General features: G+C 50.8%; 1 protein-coding gene across 1 annotated transcript; it reads left to right on the top strand.

Moving 5' to 3' along the window:
* Tkt (transketolase) lies at positions 1–23761 on the top strand. Its single transcript, XM_050158070.1, has 14 exons — positions 1–215; positions 9039–9156; positions 10005–10118; positions 10647–10744; positions 15291–15482; positions 17066–17184; positions 18233–18426; positions 19012–19176; positions 19914–20070; positions 20174–20304; positions 20926–21009; positions 21130–21223; positions 22149–22271; positions 23464–23761. The coding sequence occupies exons 1-14, from the start codon at positions 109–111 to the stop codon at positions 23637–23639; spliced, it is 1872 nt and encodes a 623-aa protein (XP_050014027.1). The 5' UTR covers positions 1–108; the 3' UTR covers positions 23640–23761.
* The last annotated feature ends 1938 nt before the right edge of the window (positions 23762–25699 follow it).

The following is a 25699-nucleotide window of genomic DNA, read 5'->3' as shown; positions in this document are numbered from 1 at the left end:
AATGCGCCCGCCCGCAGCACCGGGCCTTGGCCGCTGCCTGTCGCCCCTTGAGCCGCCGCTGGCTCTGCGTCTCTAGCCTCGTTGTCCTCGTCCTCGCCCGACCGCGCCATGGAAGGTTACCACAAGCCGGATCAGCAGAAGCTGCAGGCCCTGAAGGACACGGCCAATCGCCTGCGCATCAGCTCTATCCAGGCCACCACCGCGGCAGGCTCGGGGTGAGCGCGCGGTTCTGGCGGGGCGGGGAGCCGGGTCCCGCGGTCTCACCGGCTCCGTGTCGTGCAGCACGAAGTCGCCATGAGGGCGGCGGCGGGGGCGCGGTCAGATGGCGGAACCTTCCGCCACCGGGGCCGGCCGCGTGGGCCTCGCGAGCGCCTCCCGCCGGCCCCGGTTCCCCGGCTCCCGCTCCACCCGAGCGCGCCTCCGAGTTCCGCGGCTGCACCCGGTGGCCACCATGTCTGCTGGCGGGAGAACCTGGCGCACGTGTGGGCCCTAGCCCTCTCCACCAACCTGTTGGTTCCACTGACTTGCAGATGGGGAAACTGAGGCTTCGGGTTTATAGCAATTGTTCAAGGTCACAGCGAGAGTTGGCGTTTGAGCCCTTGCAGTGTAAGCGGAAAATTGTGTGGAGAGTCCACCATTTTGCAGGAAACTCCGGGCCCATTCATCTCCGAATCTTTAACCACGCTCCCCTCCTCGACACTTATTCCTACTCCTGCCTTTTGTGAGTTGGGGTCCTGCTTTGGATCCCGGCGCTGCTGAGGACTTCAGGGTGGGGGCGGGGAGGTGACTCGTGTCCGCTACACCCTGGGCTTGGGAGGAAAGAATAGAGGCAAGAACAGACCCGAGGCAGGAGGTTTGCAAAGCTTGTAGAATGGAGGAGCGAGGCCCACACAGAAAGGGAAGTTCTGGGATAACGGTGTTTCCACACTGGGTGATTTCAAGAAATTCTGAGATCTTCATCGGGCCCGGTGTGAAACCGCTGAAACGGAGGTGTGGGCTTCATGAAATGGTTTGGGGGGCTGTGTTGGGAGTGTTCAGGAGCCCAACCAAGCTGTGAACTTGGAACAAAGACCAGAAATCTGGATTCTGGCCAGTTCCATACAGGACATATTATTAAAGGAGTTAAGCTCTCTGGCCTTTTAGCGTGGGTTCCTACTCGTGCTTTTGAGACGGAGTGTTCTCGGGTTTGGACTGAGAGCCCTTTGCCCACCGTACTTCCCCAACATACTTTGGACCTGTTATCTCTCTTTGATTTAGATCGTTGCCTGTGGTATAGGGTGTTCCCTGCCCAAGTAGAGACCTGACTTCCTTTCACACTGTCTTCTTAGCTTAGCACAGAGTTGGTCTTCATGTCCTATATTCTCTTCAGGCCCTACGATTCCCTTCAGGTTCTGAAGTCGAGACAGAGAGGCGGAGCATTAACTAACTGGTCCCTATGCAGGGGCGCATTTTACAAAGCTGGAGGAGCACACAGACCTTGACAAGATCAGGGGACAGCTAAGTGGGAATTCCTGGAATGACACAGCATCCTTGATTCCTTTCTGATAATCAGTTCACAGGTGAAGACGTTGAAAAGCAGTGTGTTAAGTGATCTGCACAAACTGGTAGTCGGGTGACCATTTAGTACTGCCTGGTGTGGAGCTGGGTTCGTGGCTGTATCAGGCTGGGGAATGAATGAATCAAGGGGCCGGGGAAAGGTACCCCTTGGAGAGAAATTAAGTAACTTTTTCAGTTGTAAGGGGGCTTACTTCCTAAACCAGCGGAAAAGGTTGCAAGCAGCGACAGAGTTACACTGACGTTTACATTGTAGCCTTAGGAGTTCACTGAACTCTGAAAGTATCCATGTGCACAATGGAAGGGGTGGGTATGTAAAACGCGATGCCTGTGTTTGCATGTTGGGATTTATCTTAGGTGCAGAAACGTACCACTTGGAGAAATGTTTTTCAGAAGGAAGTGACACTGCTTCTCAAGCTCTGTCACAAGAATGATTTTGAAATATGTGTGCAAAGAGTGTATGTGTGTACAGAAAATTTTCCAGGAAGGCTTGAGATGTGACTGTTTGGGGCTCCTGAATGCTTATTTGGAGACTCACTGCAAGTGAATGGGGTCCAGCAAGTAAAGGCACCAAGTGAAGGCAGGCTCGGTACTGAAGTTCTGACCCAGTCAGTTGCAGCCAACTAAACTAACCACCCAATCAATGTGTCCCATTTTCTAAGATAATTTGGAATCTGGCAGAGAAAAAAAAACACTTTGGTTCAGCCTTCGTTGGCTGCCCATTGAGGTCGGACATCCTACCAGTTAGAATCCAGGCTGCTGATTTCAGGATGGCAAGTCCTAAGTGGATAGTATCCTATCATCAGCCTTGGCTGCAGTAAACCCCACGAGGTCCCAGAAAGTCAGTCCCACACTGGTTTCTGTGTGGGGAGCTGGGCGGACAGGCCATCCACAGAGGCCTTTGTGGTGGGACTCTCTGGGGTCATCTGCCACGTGCAGAGGCAGCTGTGTGGCAAGGGTCCAACTCATCCAAGCTTTAACTAAAGGAAATTCCAGTGGCCTTGCCAGAAGTGGCCAGGTTGCTGAGGCTAGTGGTAAAAGTTCTCAGCCCTCACCTTGCAGGGTTAGGCTGTGTTAGCCAAACCGATGCACCACCGTCGGGCCTGATTTAAAGGGGAAGTGGTCTGTGCTTTAAGCTAGTCCCTTAGAGTTTCTGACTCACAGCTTTGGGGCGAGTACCTGGGAGGATAAGGTAGGCTCAGACCTGGCTTGTGAGCTTGAGGAGATAGGTCTTCTCCATCTCTGTTCTGAACAGCGATGTCCTTGTCAGAAAGATCCTACCATTCTCTGAGCCTCTGTTTCTCCATCTTTAAATGATGAGATCATAGAAAGATAGTCTCATTTTCATTACTATAACAAGATAATAGGGCAGTCTAACTTTATGAAGAAAAGTTTTTTTTAATATTTATTTATTTATTATGTATACAATGTTCTGTCTGTATGCCTGAAGGCCAGAAGAGGGCGCCAGACCTCATTACAGATGGTTGTGAGCCACCATGTGGTTGCTGGGAATTGAACTCAGGACCTTTGGAAGAGCAGGCAATGCTCTTAACCACTAAGCCATCTCTCCAGCCCCCTGGAGAAAAGTTTTCATTTGTTTATTTTAGTTTGTTTTTTCGGTTTTTTTTTTTTTGGGGGGGGGTGGCTTTGTATTTTTTGAGACAGGGTTTCTCTGTAGCTTTGGAGCCTGTTCTAGAACTAGCTCTGTAGACCAGGCTACAAATTCACAGGAATCTGCCTGCCTTTGCCTCCCAAGTGCTGGCATTAAAGGCATATGCCACCAGCACCCGGCCTTGATTTGTTTTTTTAGATTTCTTGATTTTATGTGAATGTTTTCCCTGTAGCACACATACATATCTATGAAAGTCAGAAGAGGCATTGGATCCCCTGGATGATTGTGGGTGCTAGGAATTAATCCTAGGTCCCTGGCAAGAGCAACAACTACTTAGAACCCCTGAGTCTGCTTTCCAGCCCAAAGAAAAGGTTGTTGGGTTTTTTTGGTTTGTTGTTGTTGTTTAAACTTGTAGTTTTAGATGGAGACAGTTCAAGTAGCTTGTCCAGGTGAGGCCCATGGTGGGAATATGTATGAGAGGAAGGAACCCAGCCAAACAGGAAGTCAGAGAGCATACCCCCAGTTCCCCATTGACCTTCCAACGTTCTATAGCACCTCTACACCCAGGTTCAGACCTCCAACATGTAACACATAACAGCATCCAAACCATGGCTTTCAAATCAGGTCCCTCAGGAATGAGACTGAGGGTTCAGAGCCAGCAGGCTCTGGGGTCCCTCCCCCTGCTCAAGTGGTTGGGTCTATTTCCCTGTTCCCCAGCTCTGGCATTCAGAGGCATTCTGGGGACTTGTGCAGAGGGCCTTCTCAAGACGCTAATTCCCCCTGTGTGACTCCTGCCCCTGCCTGACTTGAAGCTGAGGCAAGAGCAAAGTGGTTGGGATTGCCCCAGCAGCGGCGGCGGCCTTTCTCAACTCAGGGGGAAGACACCTGGCAGCTCTTAAGCTACTGGGCGCTATGCCTGGGCAAGCTCTGAGTCAGCAACTCTAACCGCCAGGATTCCTTAAAGCTGAGAACAAGGTATGTGCACTAGATCAGGCTCTGCGGGGGACTTCCTGTTAATGCAAACTGGCTCCTAGACTTGGCCTATTGTCTGCAGAGCCTGGATCCATAGAATCAGGAGCAGTTCTCTTCCCCTGGTGTCCACGACACCCCTGAGACCAGGGACCTGGACAGAGCTAGGGGTTTAGGTTGGGTGCTGTTGTGTCTAGAGGTGAGGTAGAGCAGAACTCACACTGGGGCCTCTTGCTCAGAAGTTGATTGCATCCATGGGTGGGGAAGAGTGCGGTGGACAAAGGTTGTGCGGCTTGTCTGGAGGTGTAGACTCCTGAGCACGCTGTCCTTCCACTGACAGATCAGTAACTGCTCCGAGGACGTGCACTATGCGGAATGAAAGTTTTGAAATGTGGGCTTCTGACGCATTTTGGTTTTGTGGCGTTAGAGAGTGGACCCGGAGCCAGGCAAGTGCTCTACCACTGAATTGGATTCGCAGCTAATTCTGAGATTTTGTTGTCTTTTTTTGGGTTTTGGTTCATTTGTTTATCGAGGCAGGGTTTCTCTATGTAGCTCTGCCAGTCTTGGACCTTGCTCTGTAGACCAGGCTGGCCTTGAACTCAGATTTACCTACCTCTGCCTCCTGAGCTCCCTAGTGCTGGAATTAAAGGCGTGCATCACCACTACCCAGCTGGGATTTTATATATATAATATTTGTAATATATATATATATATATACACACACACATACATATTAATGGTAATTTTAGTGAATTTATCACTTTTAGGACCTTCCCCAGCAAAGGCCTTTCTTCTGCATCTGCCGTTTTCTCTCTCCCCACACTGAGTCTTCTTTCCTGTCTCTGTAAATTTAATTCTTCTGGATATTTTATCATAATGGAATTGGACAGAATGAGGTCTTTTGGGTCTGGCTTCTTTCACGTGGTGTAATATCTTTGTCCACGTGGTGGCGTGACTTCTCGTGCTTCATTTCTTCTTACCCCTATTCCCCCGTATGTCACATTTCCTTGTTTCTGTCCTCCCTCTGCTGGTGGCAGGCACTGGGTTTCTGAACATTCGCTTGACTTCTGAAGACCCTGACAGCCTCAGCCCCCAAATGAGAAGCACATGAGAGCTGATCTTTGGTGTCAGTAGAGCTATTGATCGAGCTGGTTTGGAAGAGGTGAGACAAAGGTCTGAAGGGATGGTCTGAGGTCCAGGATCAGGTTCGTTTTGGGTGAGAGTAAGCTCACGGTTCGAGGGACTTCCATTGATGCCCTGAATTTATTTCGAAACAAGGTCTTGCTATATATTCCTGGCTGGCCTGGAACTCACCATATACAGCAAGATAGCCTTGAACTCATGGGACACAGTCTACCTCCCAAGTGCTGAGATCATAGGTGTGTGCTAACAAAATAAAAGGGGAGGGACTATGTGCATACTGTGATCCCAGCTCAGGGTGGAGTGCCCCAGGGACTATCAATCTGTCTAGCCGGGTTCAATGAGATACCCTGTCTCAAAAACTAAAATGGGAAGCAATGGAGGGAAGCAACCTCTTTTTCTTTTCCTTATCTCCCAGAAAAGCACCCGAATGCTCCTGTATTCTGTTGTTTTATAGTGTGCATAAATTACATTCGTATGTATTCACAAACAATTATGCTCTGCTCTGCCTCATGCCGTTTGTGAGGTGACGCTGATGTGAGGTCTGTAATGGTAGGTCACTCATGGCCGCTGCTGGCTATATTCCACTCTATTACATTAATCTGTTCTGTTGATGCTTGCAAGGGTTGGTTCCAGGTCGTTCCTTGCTGTTTAATGTGGGAACATTCTTGTTTGTTCCTCGGGGTGCACATGGAACATATGTTTCCATTCTTCTGTATATTCCTATTCGGTCTAGCTTAATTGGTGAATCCCAGGCCAAATTAACCAAGGGCCCCAGCACATGGGAGGCAGAGAGACAGGTGGCTCTCTGTGAGTTCAAGGCCAGCCTGGTCTTTTACACAGAGAAGCTGCCAATGTGGAAAGACCACCAAGGCCATACCCTGGCTCCTTCATGCACCTATGCACACACGTGTGCAGCTGAACACATCACACACGGATCTTTCTTCTGCTCTCTTTAAGCCCAGTCCACTTGTTTCCTGTACTCCCTTGGGTGTCCAGGTCTTTTCCTTTGTAGATTTTAAGCATTGGAGGCTGTGGTAAGACCATGGTGAATGCTTAGCCCCTTTGGTTTGTTCATTTGTTGAGAAACCTTGAGGCTCCTTGGGAGATCTTTGACTTTTCCTGTGGGGAAGCCCAAGAGCAGGAATGAATGTTATAGAGATAGAAGCCCTCCTGGAGAGGGGACCAAGGAAGTGTGTGTGTGTGTGTGTGTGTGTGTGAGAGAGAGAGAGAGAGAGAGAGAGAGAGAGAGAGAGAGAGAGAGAGAGAGAGAGAGACGGGGTGTCAGGGAAACATTGCCCACTTTCTGGGTAAACTGAACTGGTCAATATTTTAAATGCCCTCTTGGGCCATGACAGCAGTTTTTAACAAGCAACCAAGTCTACTTGTAGCTCCTGTGGGGCACAGAATACCTCCGCCCCCTCCCCACTTCTGCTTAGCCTGCATCTTCAGGTATGTTCTACATGGCACCCACAGGCATCTGATTCAGGCAGGCTGGACTGCAAGGAGAGTTCAGTCCTGAAGCCTCAGCTCCCTGTGCTTCTGACCCCACAGATGTTCTAGAAATTTGGGCTTAAAAGTGGCCATCGTCTCTCAGTGTTTGGCTCATTTCTTCTCTCTTGCCTGGAGTGACGGTGAAGCAGAGTCCTGACCTGTGGGGGAGCAGTTGGAGACCCTGGGAGGTTTGGCCCCTTGTGCCTTTAGCCACTAGTGGCAGTGGCCAATCCACTGAGTACCTTTGCGTTAGCTCTCACTGGGTCCCCCAAGCCCCTTCACAGCATCCACATTCATAAACAAACTGAGCCTTGGGGAGATGAGCCAACTAAGTCATACCTGCTACAGCTTGCAGCCCATATTCCCTGCTCAGAAGTGCATTGCTGTGGGTGATGCAGGGAGGACTGGGCTCCTTTTGCAGGGCTTTCTTAGTGGGGCTTCAGCAGCAGCCGGCCAGGGCCAGATGTGTCGTAGATAGCCTCTTCCGGGGCCGAGCAAGGAAAGCTTGAATCAATGGTTTGTTCCACTTATCAACTTGGGGCATCTCTTGTAAATTCCTCGCCTTCCTCCCTGTCTGCTGTGTGAGCTTGGGCATTCCTCTGCCGCAGTCACACTCGACTGCCGGGTAATTCCTCGGGAGGTCCTTAGTTATGGCCACGCCAGAGTGTCACCCTGGGGCCAGTACCAAGAGTCCTTGCCTCTGTCTTTCTTCTTTGGGGCCTTCCTTCCGCACTGGGGCTTCCTCATAACAAGCTATGACATTTCCCATCCCCCCTTAAATTTTTATTGCATTTATTTTTTTAAAAAAAGATTTATTTTATTTTTAGGTGTGTGTATATGGGTATGCGCAGGCGAGTGTAGGTGCCTTCGAGGCCGAAAGGTGTCAGAACCTCTGGAGCTGGGGTTGGCTACAGGCAGCTCCTCATGTGGGTGCTGGATCAGAACTTGGCTCTTATGGAAGAGCAGTGTGAACTCTTTTAACTGCTGAGTCATCTTGGGGATGGGACTGTACTCAAAGGGCAGGAAGGGCAGTTGGCCTGGGTGTTCTCAGCTGAAGTTGGCTGGGAACAAGGGATTAGGGTTCCTGGGAGACAGGCAAGAGTTTACATGTCCTCCCCTCCCTCTTTCCAGGTGTAGTGTCTTTCCCCCCTGACCAGGAGTTCATAGAGATGGTTAAGTATGAGGCTACTGTGTGTTGGGGATGTGGGAACTAAACCAGCATGGACAGTTCTGGATTCCTCTACTAACCTGTCTATGCTGGGAGCGATTTACCCCTAACCTGATGGGGACCCCAAGACGGGAGGAGGCTGCTGGTGTGTTCCCACCCAGGGTTGCATGTGCCCTTGGGCTTGGTATTGGCATGTTATGTTTCAGTGTGAAGCATCTCGAACAATAGCATTAGGGCTGAACGTGGCTGCATGGGTGGGAGGCTGTGTGACTCAATGGAGTGTGGCTAGGTCGATTCCGCAGCTGGCCAGGAACTGCAGCTGCTGGCCCCCTTCCGGGGTAGGGAACAGGTCAACGAAGTGATCCTGTAAGGCCCGAGCTAACCTGGCCTCTAGGATATGATCCCTGTGCTTTCTAAAACCATTAGGCTATCAAAATAAGATTCTAAACTAGAGACCCTACCACTCCAGAACTGGAAGGGTGGGCCCTTGCTTTGCCAGCCCCCTCGGCTCTTATCCACAGGCAGAAGGGGTTTTTATTTTTACAAGGATAGCCTTTTGTGGAAGACGAGCTTGCGTGTTACGCATTTCTCAATGCCAGCTTTCAGAGTGTCCGTTCAGAAAACAACAAGAAAACTAAAAGTCCAATGTTTCAGGTTTGCAAAGCTTCCCTTACCCCTCTGCCCAAGACTCCAATGGACCCTGGAGTGGGCAGAACGCCCCTTATAAGCAGGTGGATTCTGGGCCGTCTCTGGGATGTGGCTCCTTGATCAGTGGTGTAGGTACCATCTCTCAGCTAAGTTCCCTCTAGGAACACCTACATAGGTACTAAGCTCCACCCTCCATACTGGCTACCTTTGGGAAAGTGTGGCAGCCTCTGGTACCCACTGGCCACTCTAGATCCTAAGTCACCAACAGTAGCCTCTTTGAAACCTGTACTATGTTTCTAAGGAGTGGGAGCCCGTGGCTCTAATGAGCCAAGCCCCCTATATGAGTCTCCTCGGAGCAGGCATCCCCAGGCCCCTGACACATGCCAGAGTAGATGTTGTAGGTCAGGGTCTGAGGCCAGGATGCTCATGTCTGTCTTCTCTCCTCGGCCACAGCCATCCCACATCATGCTGCAGTGCTGCTGAGATCATGGCTGTCCTGTTTTTCCATACCATGCGCTATAAGGCCTTGGATCCCCGAAACCCTCACAATGATCGCTTTGTGCTCTCCAAGGTAAGAGCCCTGCTGCCAGCCACACCTACCTGTGGCTGGGCCCTGTGAGGACCCTGGAATGGTGCGTGGTAGCTCAGCCCCAGCCCATCTTTCCTTCACTGCCTGCTTGTCCTGCTCCCCCCATCATGCCTTGCGCTGATCTGATAAATTGAACTTGGGCTGAGGAACCAATGCCCAAAATTAATGGGTTACTCTTCAGTAGCCCGGCACCCATCAGAGAGACTAACAAAGAGGGGTAGGCTACCGTGGAACCTGCGCTTCTGTGGGATGTGTGCTCAGTTTTGATGCTAACAGGCAGTACTCGAATCCAGGTCTGGAGCTCCTGTGTCACCTTCTGCCTGAGTCCTTCTGTGTTGTGCCAGCATTCTGAGGGCCAAAGTGTGTTCTCCTTGTATGTGACAGTCCACTGCAGTTTGGGAGTGTGGACACCCTGTGTTTCCTCTTCTAGTAAAAATCCACAATTACCCCAAATCCACCTGTCCTCTGGCCTGGCTCAGCAGCCTCTGGTTTCCTGGGGCAGGCTGTGGGGCTTAGAAGTCTGTCCAAGTATGTCCCATGCCAGAAACAGGGATTAGGGTGGCGGCTGCCTGCTGGGGTTTTGGACTTGTCCAGCTGCACAGCTGTGCCCCTTGCACCTGTCATGGTGCCTCCCGATTTTGGACTGTGGGAACTTTGGGCTGAAAACCAAGAGTCTGGAGAGGGATGAAAGGGGAGAAGTGGCCTTCACTGGCTTCCTCCTCTGAAATGGATATCCCGGCTGGCCAGCTCAGCCAGGCCCAGGAGCCGCACGTAAGGTGGGAACGGCCCCTGCAGCTGTGCCTCTGACCTCCTTGTGCATGTCCCCACAGGGCCACGCAGCGCCCATCCTCTACGCAGTCTGGGCTGAAGCTGGCTTCCTGCCCGAGGCAGAGCTGCTGAACCTGAGGAAGATCAGCTCCGACTTGGATGGGCATCCTGTCCCAGTAAGTCACCCAACGGGGGGCCTCTTTGGTCCCTGCTCATCTTCCCCTTTCCTATGCACAAACGGAGAGGAAAGAGGCAGAAGAGGTGATGGCAGAATACTTGTGGTACCCTCAGTGCCAGGTTGGTCCCAGCACATCCTGGCATATCACAGGCACGCTGTGGTGTAGGTATTGCTAGTGCTGAAACCTCTCTATGTATAATCTGTTACCCATCTCTAGTCACTTTATATGTTGAGCTGTGTTTGCAGATGAGGTCATGAGGCTCAGAGTGGTTTAGTTCCCAGCCTGAGGTCACACAGTTCACTGGAGGACAGGGCTTGGAATTGAACCCACTCCCATGGTGACTTTGCTGTCTGAATAAGAACTCAGTCTCCAGAAGGGCCTTCTGCAGGGGAGCGGTTCACTGGTTCAGGGTGGAAGTGTTGCCCTGGCTGCCGTGGCCAGAGAAACCAGGGTCTTAGGGGGTGAGTTGGAAGCAAACGGCTCTTTCCTGGACCCTTGAATAACTATGGATCTCTCTTATGACAGAAACAAGCCTTCACCGATGTAGCCACTGGCTCCCTGGGCCAGGGCCTGGGAGCTGCTTGTGGAATGGCATACACAGGCAAATACTTCGACAAAGCCAGGTAAGCCGCACTCCCTACTCCTACCCTTGATAATTTTGAGGGAGGTTCCTCAGTGGTCCAGGCTTAACCCCTCCTACATTGCCCCTGGCTTCTCTTCTTGCCTGACCGGGACTAAGTAAAATAAACCTGTGCCCCCTTCTGCCCTCGAACCCCTGAAGATGGTGACATGGTCTGCACCTGGCTCATGTCAGGAGTCAGGGAGAGACTCCGCCCTTCTCCCTGCAGCTCTGCATGGATTTCCCGCCTAGCAGTATTCTGCCTTGCTATAGGACAAAGCAGCTTTTATTATTAACCAATAAGAGCAACATATATTCACAGCGTACAGAAGGGTTATTCCACAGCATTGGTCAACACCCTTTTCAGATGATATCAAATCAGATGTAAGAGACCCTTCCAGAGTCTGGCTGTGAGGCCAGGTTCGTACCCTGAATACATGGTGCCGCCACATGCCCTCAGTCTAGTGCCTGGATCCTGGAAGTGTCAGAGAAGCCTGCCTTCCTACCCCCATGTCTGACTGGCACCAGGAAGCTTGGCCTGTGCTATTCTGGAAGGTTCCCGGGTTCTTGTCACCTCCCATCAGCTGGTGAAGAGACTGGTGGGTGGGTACGGCCTGGTTGTTGGGTTAGCTGTTCTGGACCAGGTGGTTTATAGAACTCCAGTGCCCTCGGGACAGATTTCAGCCACTTGGTCTGCTGTGGACAGATTGCACCAAGGAAGTGAACAAGCTGCTAGGAATAACCACTGGTCCAAACAGTTCCTCCAGCCCGCCATGTGGGAACAAGGCTGAGTGCCAGGTTTCACTAGAAGCCCCACTGAGGAGAGGGTGTGAGGTGTCACTGGGGAGAACACTTCTTACCTAGAGCCTCTGGTCTGACTCTGAGTGTCCCAGGTGCCCTGTGGGCAAGGAGCTTCCTAGGAGGGCTGGAGGGGACTGGCCTACAGCCAGGAACATCCCACTTCCCAGTAAGTCAACCCTGCAGAAGAGAGGGCACGGCCACGTCCCTCTGGGGGCAGGTGGCTGCAGGAAGCCTGATTGCTTTGCCCACACACTGGGAAGCACCTGTTCATGGGAAGTTGGGGGGGGGGCTGTCTGGATCAGCTCTCTAGGAGAACCCCAGCCCTTCCAGGACCCAACCCCTCAGACCAGGGTCACCCACAGCACAGCCTGCCTTGCAGTTCCTGGCTGAGCTTTAGGGCGAGCATAGCTACGCCCAGAAATGACTCATTCCGAGGTAAAGTACACAGAATAAGCTGTGCTTAAGAACCTGTTATCTGGCCTAGAGCCAGAGGTGTGAGTTAATTATTCCTACAGTTGCTTGAAGTAATTCCCTGGGAAGGAGTGTTGTCTGACCTCGACATAATAGAACATGTATACCCCTCCAGGATAGGGAGAAGGGCTTTAGTGGGTTCTCAGAGGCTGTGGTGGCTTAGAGCCAGGGTTAGCTGAGGCCTGGGGCCTCAGACAGTACTGTGTAGGGGGTGGGGGCATGGAGGTGAAGGGCCAGGGCACCCGGAGATTATCAGGCCCAGCCAGGCACTCAGAGGTGGCATGCTGATAGAGACAAAGAGGTTGCTGGCACTCTTTCTCCCTGCAATCTTTCTTAAAAGTTTTTGTTCTGTTTTGTTTTGAAGTATATTTATTCACCAGCAGTGATACAGTTAAGCAAACAAACAAACAAAAAAACAAGTGTTTCAGTTTTCAAATTCCTGGTATGTTGCCCTTTGAGATTCAGGGACAATCAGTCAGTGTTCCAGAGCTTTCAAAATTCTGGTATTTTAGACAAATGCCTAACAGTCTTCATGCTCTTATTTGCGTAGCTAAAATACTTGTTTACCAGAATAAAATACACTAAACTTAGTAGCACTAACTACAACCTAGAGCGATATTAAGTGGAAGACAATAGTGTAAAATTCAGGTCTCCTGAAAGATAACAGCCGCAGTAGAATCACATCTGGACCCTGCCTGTTTAGCGCGAAGTTACAGAGCAGTAATGACAAAAAAAGGATTAGCTCTCCATTTTATTGTTTATTTATAGTCCTAATTGCTGTGGCTAACCTTGAATTTATGATCATCCAGCCTTGATTTCTTTCATAAGCGACTGGAATTATAGGCACGCATCTCCAAGTCTGGCTCCCTTTCCTTTCCCTAATTTAAATCTAAGAATATATTCCACATTAAGTCTTCATAAAAGGATTTACAGATTTGTAGTCCTAATATAAGTTCACATTCTGCTTTTTAAAATACTAGACATCCCCCGTCTCCATTTGTCTATAGCAGTGAGGAGGCAAATGCCCATGCCCATGGAGGTCAGTGGATAACTTGAGGACAATCAGGGACGTGGGGAACTGAACTTAGTTGGTCAGGTTTAGCACCTGCTGAACCCTAAAACATGCTAAGTCTATCCTAGGCATTTCCTTGGGGTTAAACTAGCAAGAGCTGCTTTGGTGTCTACGATGCCCTGTCCTGTGGGCATACCATAGACCAGTTAGCTAGTCTTGTTGGACGTGCAAGATGGTTTCCGTGAGCATTGACCTGACCTTTATGACTTCACCTTTGCAGTCCCTGGCCCTTGTTTGTCGCTGTAGAGCTTTTATTTCTGTGATCTAAAGAGTAAATAGGATCTATCAACATTAGGCTGGCATGCTGGGCAGTGTGAGCCTTTTATCCCTGCATTCAGGAGGCAGAGCATGCGGATCTCTCTAAGTCAAGGCTACATTGCGAGACCCTGTCTTAGCTACAAAACAGCAAATCACACGCATTAGGCAGGCACCTCTACCTGAAGCTAACCGGTTCTTGACTGGCCTAAGTCGCCTAAGTCTTTGTGGTTTTAAGCATGTCTCACGACTTTGGTTTTTCGGGGGGGGGGGGGTTGTCTAATTGAGTTAGCACTCCTCCGCTGAGTTACTCCCCCAACCCCAACATCTTTGGATTTTTTTAACTCTGATGTACAGAGTAAGTCTGATATTGACAGTTCTGTCAGTGACTGGGTGCCTTCTTAGTTTACAGCCTCTGGAGAGCCGTTCTGAGACGGGTTCTCGAGTGGATCACAGTATAGCACCAGTCCCTAGCATTGGACAGGTCTGGCATCTCCAGCTAGGTCCCCTCATTGATTCCCAGCATCTCAGGACTTTAGGATATCCTCCTCTCCTTAGTCTTTTGACCCTATGGGGCCAGCCTTGTCTCTGTCTCCAATCTTGAAGTATAAGACTGTGCTGTGACCCTGCTTGGCCCCAGTCTGACTTTGTGGAAGTGGCTGGGCATGGGACACAGCCATTCAGCCTCCTTAGAAACTCTTTCTGGAGGTCAGGATCCCCACATACTTGCCTCTCTGGCTCCTATCATAGAGGTCCTTTTGGGGAGCTCCTTTGGGGTGTTTGGGCCCCTGGTCACCTTAGGAAGAGGGAAGATGACCTAAGGAAAATCACGGTCCAGAAAAGCATGTGTCTGAAATGTGGGCCCTTTGGGCCAGGGTACCAGTGACCCCACCCAGTAGATGGCTCACAAGAAAACTCCCAGGCAGGGAAGCATGCAGAAAGTTCTCTGGCCTGTTGGCTGAGGAAGTGCTGAATCATGCTGACAGCTCTAGCTGCCTGGCTCTTGGCCTGCAGTCACTCTGAGGATTCAAACTGCTGTCATGAGCAGCTAAGGGGTATATATCCTCTGTGAGCCTGGCCAGGCAGAACCACACAGCCAAACGTGGGGCAAGGTGTAGGGTATCCCACCCATGTGTTTTCCTATATAGCAAGCTGGACGGTCCAGGACACAGATACGTAACCTTCAGGCACAAGTCCTTTGGCAGATCTGAATGTTTTCCTGTCCTCTGTGGATTTGGGGAATTCATCTCAGGGAGGTCACTCAGCTCAGGGTCCAGCACCAACCATGAGCAGACCCATGATGGAGGGAGGCAGTTACTCCTGGCTACATCACCTCCGCAGCCTCACCTCTCTAGGCTAGGGGCTCTCTGAGCCAGTCCCCTACCTCAGCCTCACTCTGCTTCACCCCACCCTCCCAGGGGACCAACAGATCCTAGTAGTGTAGCCTGACTTCATGCTCTTACCTTCACACCCGGCTTTGAGATGCCCACATTTGTCTGTGTTGAGGGCAGAAAGCTCCGCTGGAGAAAGGACAAGGACAGGAGAGCCTACCCATGAGGCACCTGGACCCTTGTGCCTATTCTCTTCCCCCAGGTGGAACAAGTCTGGTTTCCAAGGTCCTATCTATTCTACTCTGGGGTGGCGGGGGAGTTGGGGGAGCTGTTGGCTTGCTCTCCAGCCTGTTCAACCTGGTAACTCTTTCCCCAACAGCCCCAACTCTGATTCTTACTGCCCAGATCCCCATCATCTCAGCAGCTAGTCCTGTGGCTCCTGGCAGCTTACTTGTGGAGAGTGGGCTGGGCATTAGGGTCTTAGTGACGCTATTGACCTAGCCGTGTCCCCGCTGTCTGCTCCACATAGCCATCTGTGTGTCTGGCTGTGCCTCTGTCTGGTAGGTTTCTTGGGAGGGTGGTATTGAGGGTCTCATTCTCCACTTGCCTTTTGTCCACAGCTACCGCGTCTATTGCTTGCTGGGAGACGGGGAAGTGTCCGAGGGCTCTGTCTGGGAGGCCATGGCCTTTGCCGGGATTTACAAGCTGGACAACCTCGTTGCCATTTTTGACGTCAACCGGCTGGGCCAGAGTGACCCAGCCCCACTGCAGCACCAGGTGGACATCTACCAGAAGCGCTGTGAGGCCTTTGGGTATGTATGAGGCCGTGGCCCGAGACGGACTCCTTCAAAGCAAGCTTATTTATGTGGTTGCATAGCTCATCACCTAGATGCTAGTCTGTTTATGGGGGAAGAGTCCACAGGTGCACATAGGCTCAGTCCATGAGGCTGAAGGACATGTAGCAAAGTGAACATGAGTTGGCTAGTTCAACCCCAGCATCCTGGAAGGTAGGAGCAGGCTTCCTCGCTACTGAAATAGTATCAGGTTTTCTCAACTTCCCACTTCAACCTTCAGGGACAATGAGTTCAGAATCCAGTGTTGTGAAACAGGGAAGGTCAGTGCCAGCCTCAGGGCTTCCCGCCTCAGCATTTCTCCTCAGCCCCAAAGACAAGAGGTTGGGGACTCTTAAGGTGCCATATGGCTGAGGAGGCTATGGAGGACGGCTGGCTAGGAAGCAAGCTGGGCTGGGAAATGTGGGGCTTGAGAGCCTTGGGTGGGGCGTTCATGGCTTCCCTTTGCAGTGAATTGTGTGGTTGTTGATGAGGACACCTGTCGAGGTTGTCTTGGCCTTACAAAGGGGGAAGATAGGCCAGGGGTGGTGGCGCAGGCCTTTAATCCCAGCACTCTGGAGGTGGATCTCTGTGAGTTCGAGGTTCGAGGCCAGCCTGGTCTACAGAGCTAGTTCCAGGACAGGCTTCAAAGCTAAAGAGAAACCTTGTCTCAAAAAAAAAAAAAAAAAAAAAAAAACAAAGGGGGAAGATGTGGGTTAGGAATATTCTTTCTGTTGGGCAGATAAGGACACAGCCACAAGGTGCCTATACGGTGTTTCCCCAAGATTGTACCAGTCTGGAAACTTGAGTATAAACCTGACAATACCCCCTGGGGTCTGTGTCTGTAATTCCTTGTGTCCTCATACAACTTGCATTATGACCTTGGACAAATTACCGTGTGTGTGTGTGTGTGTGTGTGTGTGTGTGTGTGTGTGTGTTACTGAAGGATGGAATCAGGACCTCATATGTTTGGCAAGCACTGATACCACTGAGCTACATCTTCTGTCTACTGCCATCTTTATTAATAACCAAAAAGGTGGTGGTGAGGGCATAGCTCAAGAGTAAAGCCCTTGCCTAGCATGCACGCAGCTCTGGGTTCAGTCCCCAACGGTGTTCAGGTTCACAAAGATGTCCCAGCTCCTTGACAGAGGTTAGAGAATACAGTTGAGTGTTTCAAAGTTTGCAGCATCTGTGGAGGAATCGGGTGGACACTGAGCCAAACATTTTATTAATCTAATAACAGGTGCATTCCAAACTCAGTGCGTTGTCTCCAAAACATCTCCTAGTAGGAAATGAGCAGATCGGGATGAGAGGACGGTGCATGACCTAAGCATTGAATTATTTGAAAGGAGGGAAATTAAAAGTGACCAAAGGAGGCAGAATAATGCGGGGAAAGGAAGGAAGTCCAGATTGAAAGCAGTGGTGTCTTAGGCTTTCCAGCTGGAGTCAGCTATGGGGTGGCATGCAGGCAAGCTCCCAGATGCTGGGCCATATCTTTTCCTGAGGGCTTTTGTGGGTATTCTGACATCTGGCTGCCCCTTACCCTGTGCCACCTCTCTCCCCAGTTGGCATGCCATCATCGTGGATGGACACAGCGTGGAGGAGCTGTGCAAGGCCTTTGGCCAGGCTAAGCACCAGCCGACAGCCATCATCGCCAAGACCTTCAAGGGCCGTGGGATCTCAGGTCTGTATGTGTTCCTCATTCCCATAGAGACCCTTGTGCCTGGAGAAATGCCTGCTCTTGGTCATTTTCCTAAAGTGGCTGGTCTTAACTGAGCCATGTAGACAGGCAGACATTTCAGAGTGAGACAACCCCTCCACCCGACCTTAGTGTACGGTGTGATTTAATGGAGTGTTTCTGCCAGCTCCAGCCATCTGCCCTGGGTTGCAGCATAGCCTGGAATTGTACAGCCCAGGAGCTCCTGGAAAGACCTGAATTTTCCCCCAAGGAAGTAGTGCATTGGGGAGAGGCTTTCCTTCACCAGGCTGTAGATGATGATTCCCTGCTTGAGAATGAAGCAAGCATAGTCTCTCTTCAACACCCAGGAGTGAACTCCAGATACCTAGGCCTCGTTTAACCCTTGCCTCCTTTAAAGATGGAGGAACATCAAGCCATACGCTATCAGAGTCAATGAGACATCTCACCTCACTTCTGATGGTTGTAATAAAAAGGACAGAAAGAGAACCAGGAATGTGGCCCGTACCTGCACTTGGGTGGTGGAGGCAGAAGGGAGCAAGGTCCCCTCGGCTGTTTAATGGGCTTTAAGCCAGCGTGGGTTATGTGAGACTCAAGAGGAAAAGGGGGCTGGCGAGATGCCATGGTAGGTAAAGGTGCCTGCTGCTGCCAAGTCGGCCGATTTGAGTTAAGCCCTGGAACTGACATGGAGGTTCAGGTTTGGGGGTGCCTCAGACTGCCTGGTACTGACTGTGAGGGTTGATCTGTTCTTGGATCTCCTTAGGCCGCAGTGACATAAGTTACAAATATTCTCTCCCTTCCGACTGTCAGCTTCGTCTTCTGCCAGGGATTTCCCCCTACTCCCTGAGTTCTCCAGCATGGCCTGCAGAGTCTGGAGTGGCAAAGGGGATACACATCTGCCCGTGCTCGGCTCCTCCTCCTTTTCTGTCCCTAATGATGTCCCGTTGTCCTTTCCTGTGACACCACCATCCCCAGGATTTTCCTCTGTGGACATTCCTGCCTGACGACATTCTCTCTTCTCCGGTTGTACCCACAGGGATCGAAGACAAGGAGTCATGGCATGGGAAGCCCCTCCCCAAAAACATGGCTGATCAGATTATCCAGGAGATTTACAGCCAGGTCCAGAGTAAAAAGAAGATCCTGGCCACGCCCCCTCAGGAGGATGCCCCTTCAGTGGACATCGCCAACATCCGCATGCCCACCCCACCCAGCTACAAAGTGGGGGACAAGGTACCTAGCTGGCTCTTTTGTGAAATGGAAAGAATTGGGATTGGGGCTGGTTCTTTAGTTTCCTGATCTCTAAGCCAAGTTGCCTCCAGAGGTCTGTGGAAGGAATGAGTCAGTGGCAAAGGGGGAAGCTCAGGCTCCTGTCTGCTCCTGATGGGGGAGTTAGGTACCTGCAGGGGCACAGAGAGGGCAAGTGACTTACCCTTGGTCACACAGTAAGCTTCTAGTTGAAAAGGCTGCAGACTTCAGGGCTCCTTTGTGGTCTGGTAGAAGCTAGGCAGAGCTGTGTTAGTCTGTGCTTTGCCGAGTAAAGCCCTTCATGCAGCCTTCTGGTACCCAGGCCTGTGGTCTTGTGTTTTGGCCATTTCCAGGTCTCGCTGGGCTTTTTGGTTCTGTCTCCCTTTTTGGGTTGTTGTTTTTAGTCTTGACGCCAAGTTTCACTGTGTATAGCCCAAACTTGGCTTTAAATTCAACATACTCTTGCCTTCACCTCCTTGGTGCTGGGATTAAATCATGAGCTGCTGCTGTGCCCAGCCTCAGTCCTACACACACCTCGGTGGTACTCAGAGCCTTCGTTCCTCCCCACAGATAGCCACCCGGAAGGCCTACGGACAGGCCCTCGCCAAGCTGGGTCACGCCAGTGACCGCATCGTTGCCCTGGACGGGGACACCAAAAATTCCACCTTCTCAGAGATCTTCAAAAAAGAGCACCCAGACCGTTTCATTGAGTGCTACATTGCTGAGCAAAACATGGTAGGTGCTGGAATAGGCTGAGGGGTACAGCCAGCCTCAGCTGCAAACCACCATGATGCGGGTGGGGGCAAGATGAAGTCCTCTTCCTCCCTGGGGCAGCCATATTGGCAATGCCAACTGCCAGCTATGGGCCAGCTCAGAGAAACCACAGCAGTGACTAGGAGCCACATTGACCTTTAATCTTGAATAGCCACTTTGGGGGTGATTATTCCCAAGAGACAGTTACACATGGAGGGTCTTGTATATAGGACAGGTATGGTGGTAAAGGGACCTGCTGGTCTATAGAACCCTTTTTTTTTTTTTTTTTTTAAAAAAAAATTCTTCTTCTGGCCTGGAGGCATACACGCAGACAGAATATTGTATACATAATAAATAAATAAATATTTTTTAAAAAACAACATAGTTATCATAGCTATTTCTATTTTACAGATAATAAACACTTTAAAATTCTTAACTCACTATTAAAGAAGAAAAGGAAATCAGCCAAGCAAATGTAGTAACAATCTCAGGAGAAGAGCCTGTTCTGCTCTATTATATAACACTTGTTGACTATATTATGCATTGAAGGAAGATGATTTTGAGAAGTTTTGCGGTGATTATTAACAGATTGTAGGCATACTGAAGTCTCATGTGAGTTAGCATGCTAGGATCGCAGGCTCTTCTACCTCCCACGTGTGGCCTAGGGAGGGCTCTGGGCTCCCTGCTGTTCAGGGCTGACCTGCCCTTCCTGTCCTCAGGTGAGCATTGCTGTGGGCTGTGCCACACGCGACAGGACAGTGCCCTTCTGCAGCACTTTCGCGGCCTTCTTCACGCGGGCCTTCGACCAGATTCGCATGGCGGCCATCTCTGAGAGCAACATCAACCTCTGTGGTTCCCACTGTGGCGTGTCCATTGGTGAGCTGAGGCCGGATGCTACACCCAGCACCTTCCTTGCCTTAGATCAGGGGTGTGAGGGGTTGGGACCGGGGTGCCAATCATCTTCTCTTCAATACCCCAGGAGAAGATGGGCCCTCCCAGATGGCCCTGGAAGACCTGGCCATGTTCCGGTCGGTCCCCATGTCAACTGTCTTTTACCCAAGCGACGGAGTGGCGACAGAGAAGGCAGTGGAGCTAGCAGCCAATACGAAGGTTAGTTATGTGGCCGTTCTTTTTGAAACTAGTTCTTCCGTTAAGAGAGACTGAAGGGGGTGGGCAAGCACAGAGAGTCGGTCACTGGGTGCCCAGGGAGGCATTTCCTGACCTTGTCCCTGGTGTTTATAGAACTTAAAGAAACAAGGCCAGGAAGAACTCCGCTCTTGGTGCTTCACAGCGGTGACGGCCAGATGGTCAACACCTGCCGGTTTGACAGCTGCTGATGCTCGCCCTCTTTGAGCTGAGGAACAGAGCAAATTGAGCCTCAGGGTTCAGATCAGAGACTAGCATGGGGGTTTCCCATTTCTCTCCTGAGATCAGGGTCCGGCCCTACTGAGGCATTCTGGGGAGTAGTCCCACTGAGAGGCCGGGAGTGTCCCCCTTCTTGCTTGCAGTCTGAGATTAGCTAAGCTGAGGCTGCCTCTCATGTGTTTAGAGGTCCAGCCACAGAGACCAAGCTCCAGCTCCTGGCTGTAGCAGCTGGGACATGGTGATTGTAGCTTATCATTGTTTGGTGGCTGGAGGAGGTTTGCACCTAGAAACCGCCCCCCCCCCCCCCGTCATAGGACAGGCCTAGGTGCTGTCCTGTATTTCTCAGTTTATCTGTTCCAATCTCAGGGCATCTGTTTCATCCGGACCAGCCGCCCCGAAAATGCTATCATCTACAGTAACAATGAGGATTTCCAGGTCGGCCAAGCCAAGGTCAGTGCCCTTCGGTCTGAGAGAACCCCAGAGAGCCACCAACCCTGCTGCTGCTCCCACTACCAGACCCTGCTTCACTGGCCCGTAGTCTGAACGTCACTGTCCCCTTGTCACCCCCAGGTGGTTCTGAAGAGCAAAGATGACCAGGTGACGGTGATCGGGGCCGGTGTGACTCTGCATGAGGCCTTGGCTGCTGCGGAGCTGCTGAAGAAAGGTGAGGAGAAAGGGACCCAGGCGGGCTCCAGACTAAGCGCTGTCACAGAATCTCGTCTAGTTAAATGATGCCAGCCACTGAAGCCACCTTTGAGTCATTCTGCCATGTCCAGCGAGACGCTGAGTTCTAGAACCTATGGTCTGTATCATATCAGAGGCCTTGGAGCCTGACGATAGGACTGGAATGACGGCTCAACCAAGCCCTAGTTAAATAAATTACTCACCATCATTGTGCCTCTGTTTGCCCATCTGTAAACTGGTCCTTAACCTTTGGGACTATCCTGAGGCCTTAGGTGTGACTTTGCGTTCATACTATTATTATAGGTATTAATGTCAGCTAGTGATATCGTAGGCAGGCATTAACCTCTCAATAGGATCACCAGACTCGTCACTTCTCAAGCTGTGATCAGGAAGTGAAGGGTGCTAGGTAGTTCGGTTTGGTGACTTCAGAGTGGCCTGTGCGCTTTGGGGGCAAACAGGACTGAGGCTGTAGCACGCCAGGCCTGAGAGTCAAGACAGCCCCGCCCAGGCAGGGCATCATGGTGAGCATCTAGCTTTTCTTGAGAGGGTGACTAGCTACAGCTCTTCTTCCCATCGCTCCGCAAATTTTGCCATAGAGCAGACATCTGAAGCCCCCCTTTATCTTTACGGGCATAGGAGGATCAGGGCCCCCACATACTACTCTGTCCTTAGACAGCCCACAGGGGACACAGCTGACCAGGATCTCCCGGAGGGCACTGATAAGCAAAGCCTCAACAGTGAGGACAAGGAGACAGACGGCCCCAGAGAGTAGTTCTTCTAGGCCAGTAGCTATGAGACAATCTCCGAGACACCCTACTCAGGATAAGAGAACCCTGAAGTTCCACGACAGGGCATAGCACAGCAGGTAGCTCTTCTCTTAGCTGTGTCCTGGTCTCCCCTCACAGAGAAGATCAGTATCCGTGTGCTGGATCCCTTCACCATCAAGCCCCTGGACAGGAAGCTTATTCTTGACTCTGCCCGCGCCACCAAAGGCAGGATCCTCACGGTGGAGGATCACTACTATGAAGGTAACTGGACTGTACCAGACTGGGTCGGGAAGGCTAAAGAAAGGGGCAGGGCCAGGGAGCCAAGGGGTCGACAATGCACTAAATTCCTCTGCCTTTGCCATTCTCAGCCCTGGCAAGGGCTCATGGAGCTTAGCCAGTCCGCAGCTGTAAGTTAGCTGGGTCCCTAAGCCAAAGCCCTCACAAGAGACCGAGTCCCAGCTGTACTGCCGTAAGGTTGTGCCTTTTCTGGCTACATACAGAAGGTCATCTTTGGTCATTTAGAAGCAGATCCTACAAGCACTTGCCACATTTCTTAGAGGTGTCTCCGGGGAAGATGTGAGCTTAGACTCTAAGGTCAAGTCCACAACTTGGGGTCAAGCTGCCCTCTACCATGTGTGCACACACATACTAAAAAGTTTACAAACGAAAGGAGCTGGAAAGATTCGGCAGTCTGCCAGAGGACCTTGGTTCCATCCCCAGCATCCACACAGTCGTTCACAGCCATCTTAAACTCCTATTCCAGGGGACCAATTTAAAAAAAAAAAAAAAAGATGTTCCATGGGCACATTTTTTTCAATTTTCTTTTTTTTTTTATTGATTTTTATTGAGCTCTACATTTTTCTCTGCTGCCCTCCCTGCCTCTCCCCTCCCCCCTTCAACCCTCCTCAAGGTCCCCATGCTCAATGGGCACATTTTTAAAAAGGTTTGGATTTTTTTATTTTTTTAGTTGTGTAAAGCTAAGTGTCCTGGCAACCAATGTCCCTTTAAATCCCAGCACTCAGGAGGCAAAGATGGGTGAATCTTTATGAATTCAAGGTCACCTTGATTTACATAAGGAGTTCTCAACCAGCCAGAGCTACAAACAAAAATGTCTATAGGGCTCAGTTGGTAGAGTCCTTGCCTAGGATGCATGAAGTCTTGGGTTCCATTCCCAGTACTGCATAATCGGGCAGGGGGCTTATACCTGTAATCCCAACACTCTGGGGGTCGAATTAAAAGAATCAGAAGCTCAAGGCCATCCTAGACTGTGGTCGTTTGAGGCTCTCCTGAGCTGTCTCAGGAAAAACCAGATTGAGGTGTACATTTGGACTTGGAGTAAGTATTGAGTACTATGACAGATTAGTGATGTCTGCTCTGGCAAGGGGGAGGGGGGCATGTGCAGCCTTTGCCATCTTGAGCTCAGACTGAAACCCATCTTATTTTCCTTTCTCAGGTGGCATAGGTGAGGCCGTGTCTGCTGCAGTCGTGGGCGAACCCGGAGTCACTGTCACCCGCCTGGCTGTTAGCCAAGTGCCAAGAAGTGGGAAGCCAGCTGAGCTGCTGAAGATGTTTGGTATTGACAAGGATGCCATTGTGCAAGCTGTGAAGGGCCTTGTCACCAAGGGCTAGGGGGAGCCCTGGGGAAGGCATGGGGTGCTGGGTGGGAGAACCATACATTCCTGCAAGGTTCTAGCAAGGTGCTGTGATGCGTACTAAGAAGAGACGTAAATATATGTTTTGAGAAAAACTAACCCTGAGATCATTTTTTCTCTTTGATGTGAACATATCCAGTGCGAATTGTGGGAAGAATGGGGGGAGGGAAGAGAGAGGGAGACAGATGACTCTCTCCACTTGGGGTCAGGATCTGGGTGTCCTCAGGAATCCCTTCCCCTGTCCAGCCTCTCCCAGCCACAACCAGGGAACACTCACTGCACCCTGCCTTTTAGCCAGACTAGGATCCAGCCCCTCCCTCCCTCCCCAGTATGTCCCAAAACTCTAAAGGAGGCTCCCTGCTTAGAAACTCTCTTGGAAGCTGGGCGGTGGTGGTGCACGCCTTTAATCCCAGCACTGGAGGCAGAGGCAGGCGGATCTCTGTGAGTTCAAGGCCAGTCTGGTCTAGAGCTAGTTCCAAGTCAGGAACCAAAAAGCTACGGAGAAACCCTGTCTCAAGAAAGAAAGAAAGAAAGAGAGAGAGAGAGAGAGAGAGAGAGAGAGAGAGAGAGAGAGAAAGAAAGAAAGAAAGAAAGAAAGAAACTCTCTGTGAGTTTGAGGCCAGTCTGGTCTACAAGAGCTAGTTCCAAGTCAGGAACCAAAAAGCTACGGAGAAACCCTGTCTCAAGAAAGGAAAGAAAGAAAGAAAGAAAGAAAGAAAGAAAGAAAGAAAGAAAGAAAGAAAGAAAGAAAGAAAGAAAGTCAGTCTCCTGGATCCTTTATAGCTTCTTCAAGTCCCCCAAGTTCTTGCAACTCTTGTCAAAAATTGGAGGATTCATTTGTTCTTTGTCTTTTGGGAGACATGAGCTGCGGCAGGCTTCCCAGGAAGTGCTCAGTGCCTTGGGAAGGATGAGCATCTGCAGAGCTGTTCTCATGTCCGCCCTTGAGTCTGAGCAGAGGAAGCCCGTCCCACCGATCAGCTAGTGGGCTGTTTGGCCAGATCTGGCTGTGCCAGGGACTGTGTGGCACCAACTCCAGAAACAGCAGGGAAGGTAGGTCTCAGGGAGATGACTGGGACTTCTCAGTGGGTAACTGGATTCAGGGCAAACCCTGGGAGGCTTGGAGCCTGCGTATCTGAGAAAAGCAGGAAAGTCATTTCCCTGTCTGGGACAGCTGAGGGGCAGTGGGAAGGGACTGCTTCTCAGCCAACAGTTTGGAGCCCTGACATAATTACAGTGTTTTGTTCTTACATAGTCGATAACAACAAAGTGGTAAACTGGAAAACCAGAGGTCTGGAGTGCTTAGTCACCACCTGGTGGTCATCTGTGGTACTACAATGCTAAGCACACCCCATACATATTAATCAGAGGAAGGAGATTGGGGAAGGTGCTGGGTTCTGAGCTCTGGGCAGCAACTGCTCACAGAAGGTGGAGGAAGTGACAGTGGCATTACTGAAAACCTCTGGTACTACTTCACACACACACACACACACACACACACACACACACACACACACACTTTATTTACTTCTTACTATAAGATAATGTGACCCTTGGCCCAGTGTGGACAGTAAAGGACCACAGCTTGGATTTTTGTGACTCTACATTTTTTGTCCCTATGGCCTCCTTATAGGAGGAACTATGCAGTCTTTGTCCTGAAGGATGATGGGAGCAGCCTTCAGCTTAGTGCCTGTTTATGTCAACAAAGTTGCTGCACTAGGTAGAGGTTACAGGCCTATGTAAAGATGTTTCCAAAAGCAAAATGGGACGTATACACCCAGCTGCAGGACCTGAGCATCCCCCTGCTGTGAACCAAGGATCTGAGCAGAATTAGCTAATGAATGCAAGGCAGTGTGATGGGAACTAGAGGGGCGAGGGCTTGAGTTGGTGTGGTGAGAACGTCCTGGGTGCCTGGGCCAGCTGTCCAGTACAGTTGGTGCAGACTTGTATATGGATGGATGGAGGAGGAGGTGGGGGTGGCTCTACTTGCTATCTTGCATAAGGCTCTGGATTCAGTCCCTAGCACAGCAAGGGGTGGGG

The sequence above is a fragment of the Alexandromys fortis genome, unplaced genomic scaffold, assembly GCF_014885135.2.
Source record: "Alexandromys fortis isolate MF-2015 unplaced genomic scaffold, M_Fortis_MF-2015_v1.1 scaffold_106, whole genome shotgun sequence".
NCBI lineage: Eukaryota > Metazoa > Chordata > Mammalia > Rodentia > Cricetidae > Alexandromys > Alexandromys fortis.
The sequence above is the reverse complement of the archived record's forward strand: the minus strand, read 5'-3'. Positions and strand labels throughout refer to the sequence as shown.

Excerpts from the sequence above, each read along its gene's own strand:
- Tkt (XM_050158070.1), top strand. The coding sequence starts at position 109 with ATGGAAGGTTACCACAAGCCGGATCAGCAGAAGCTGCAGGCCCTGAAG. Across the intron at positions 18,427-19,011 it reads GCTACAAAGTGGGGGACAAG|ATAGCCACCCGGAAGGCCTA; the intron begins GTACCTAGCTGG and ends TCCTCCCCACAG. Across the intron at positions 20,305-20,925 it reads AGCTAGCAGCCAATACGAAG|GGCATCTGTTTCATCCGGAC; the intron begins GTTAGTTATGTG and ends TTCCAATCTCAG.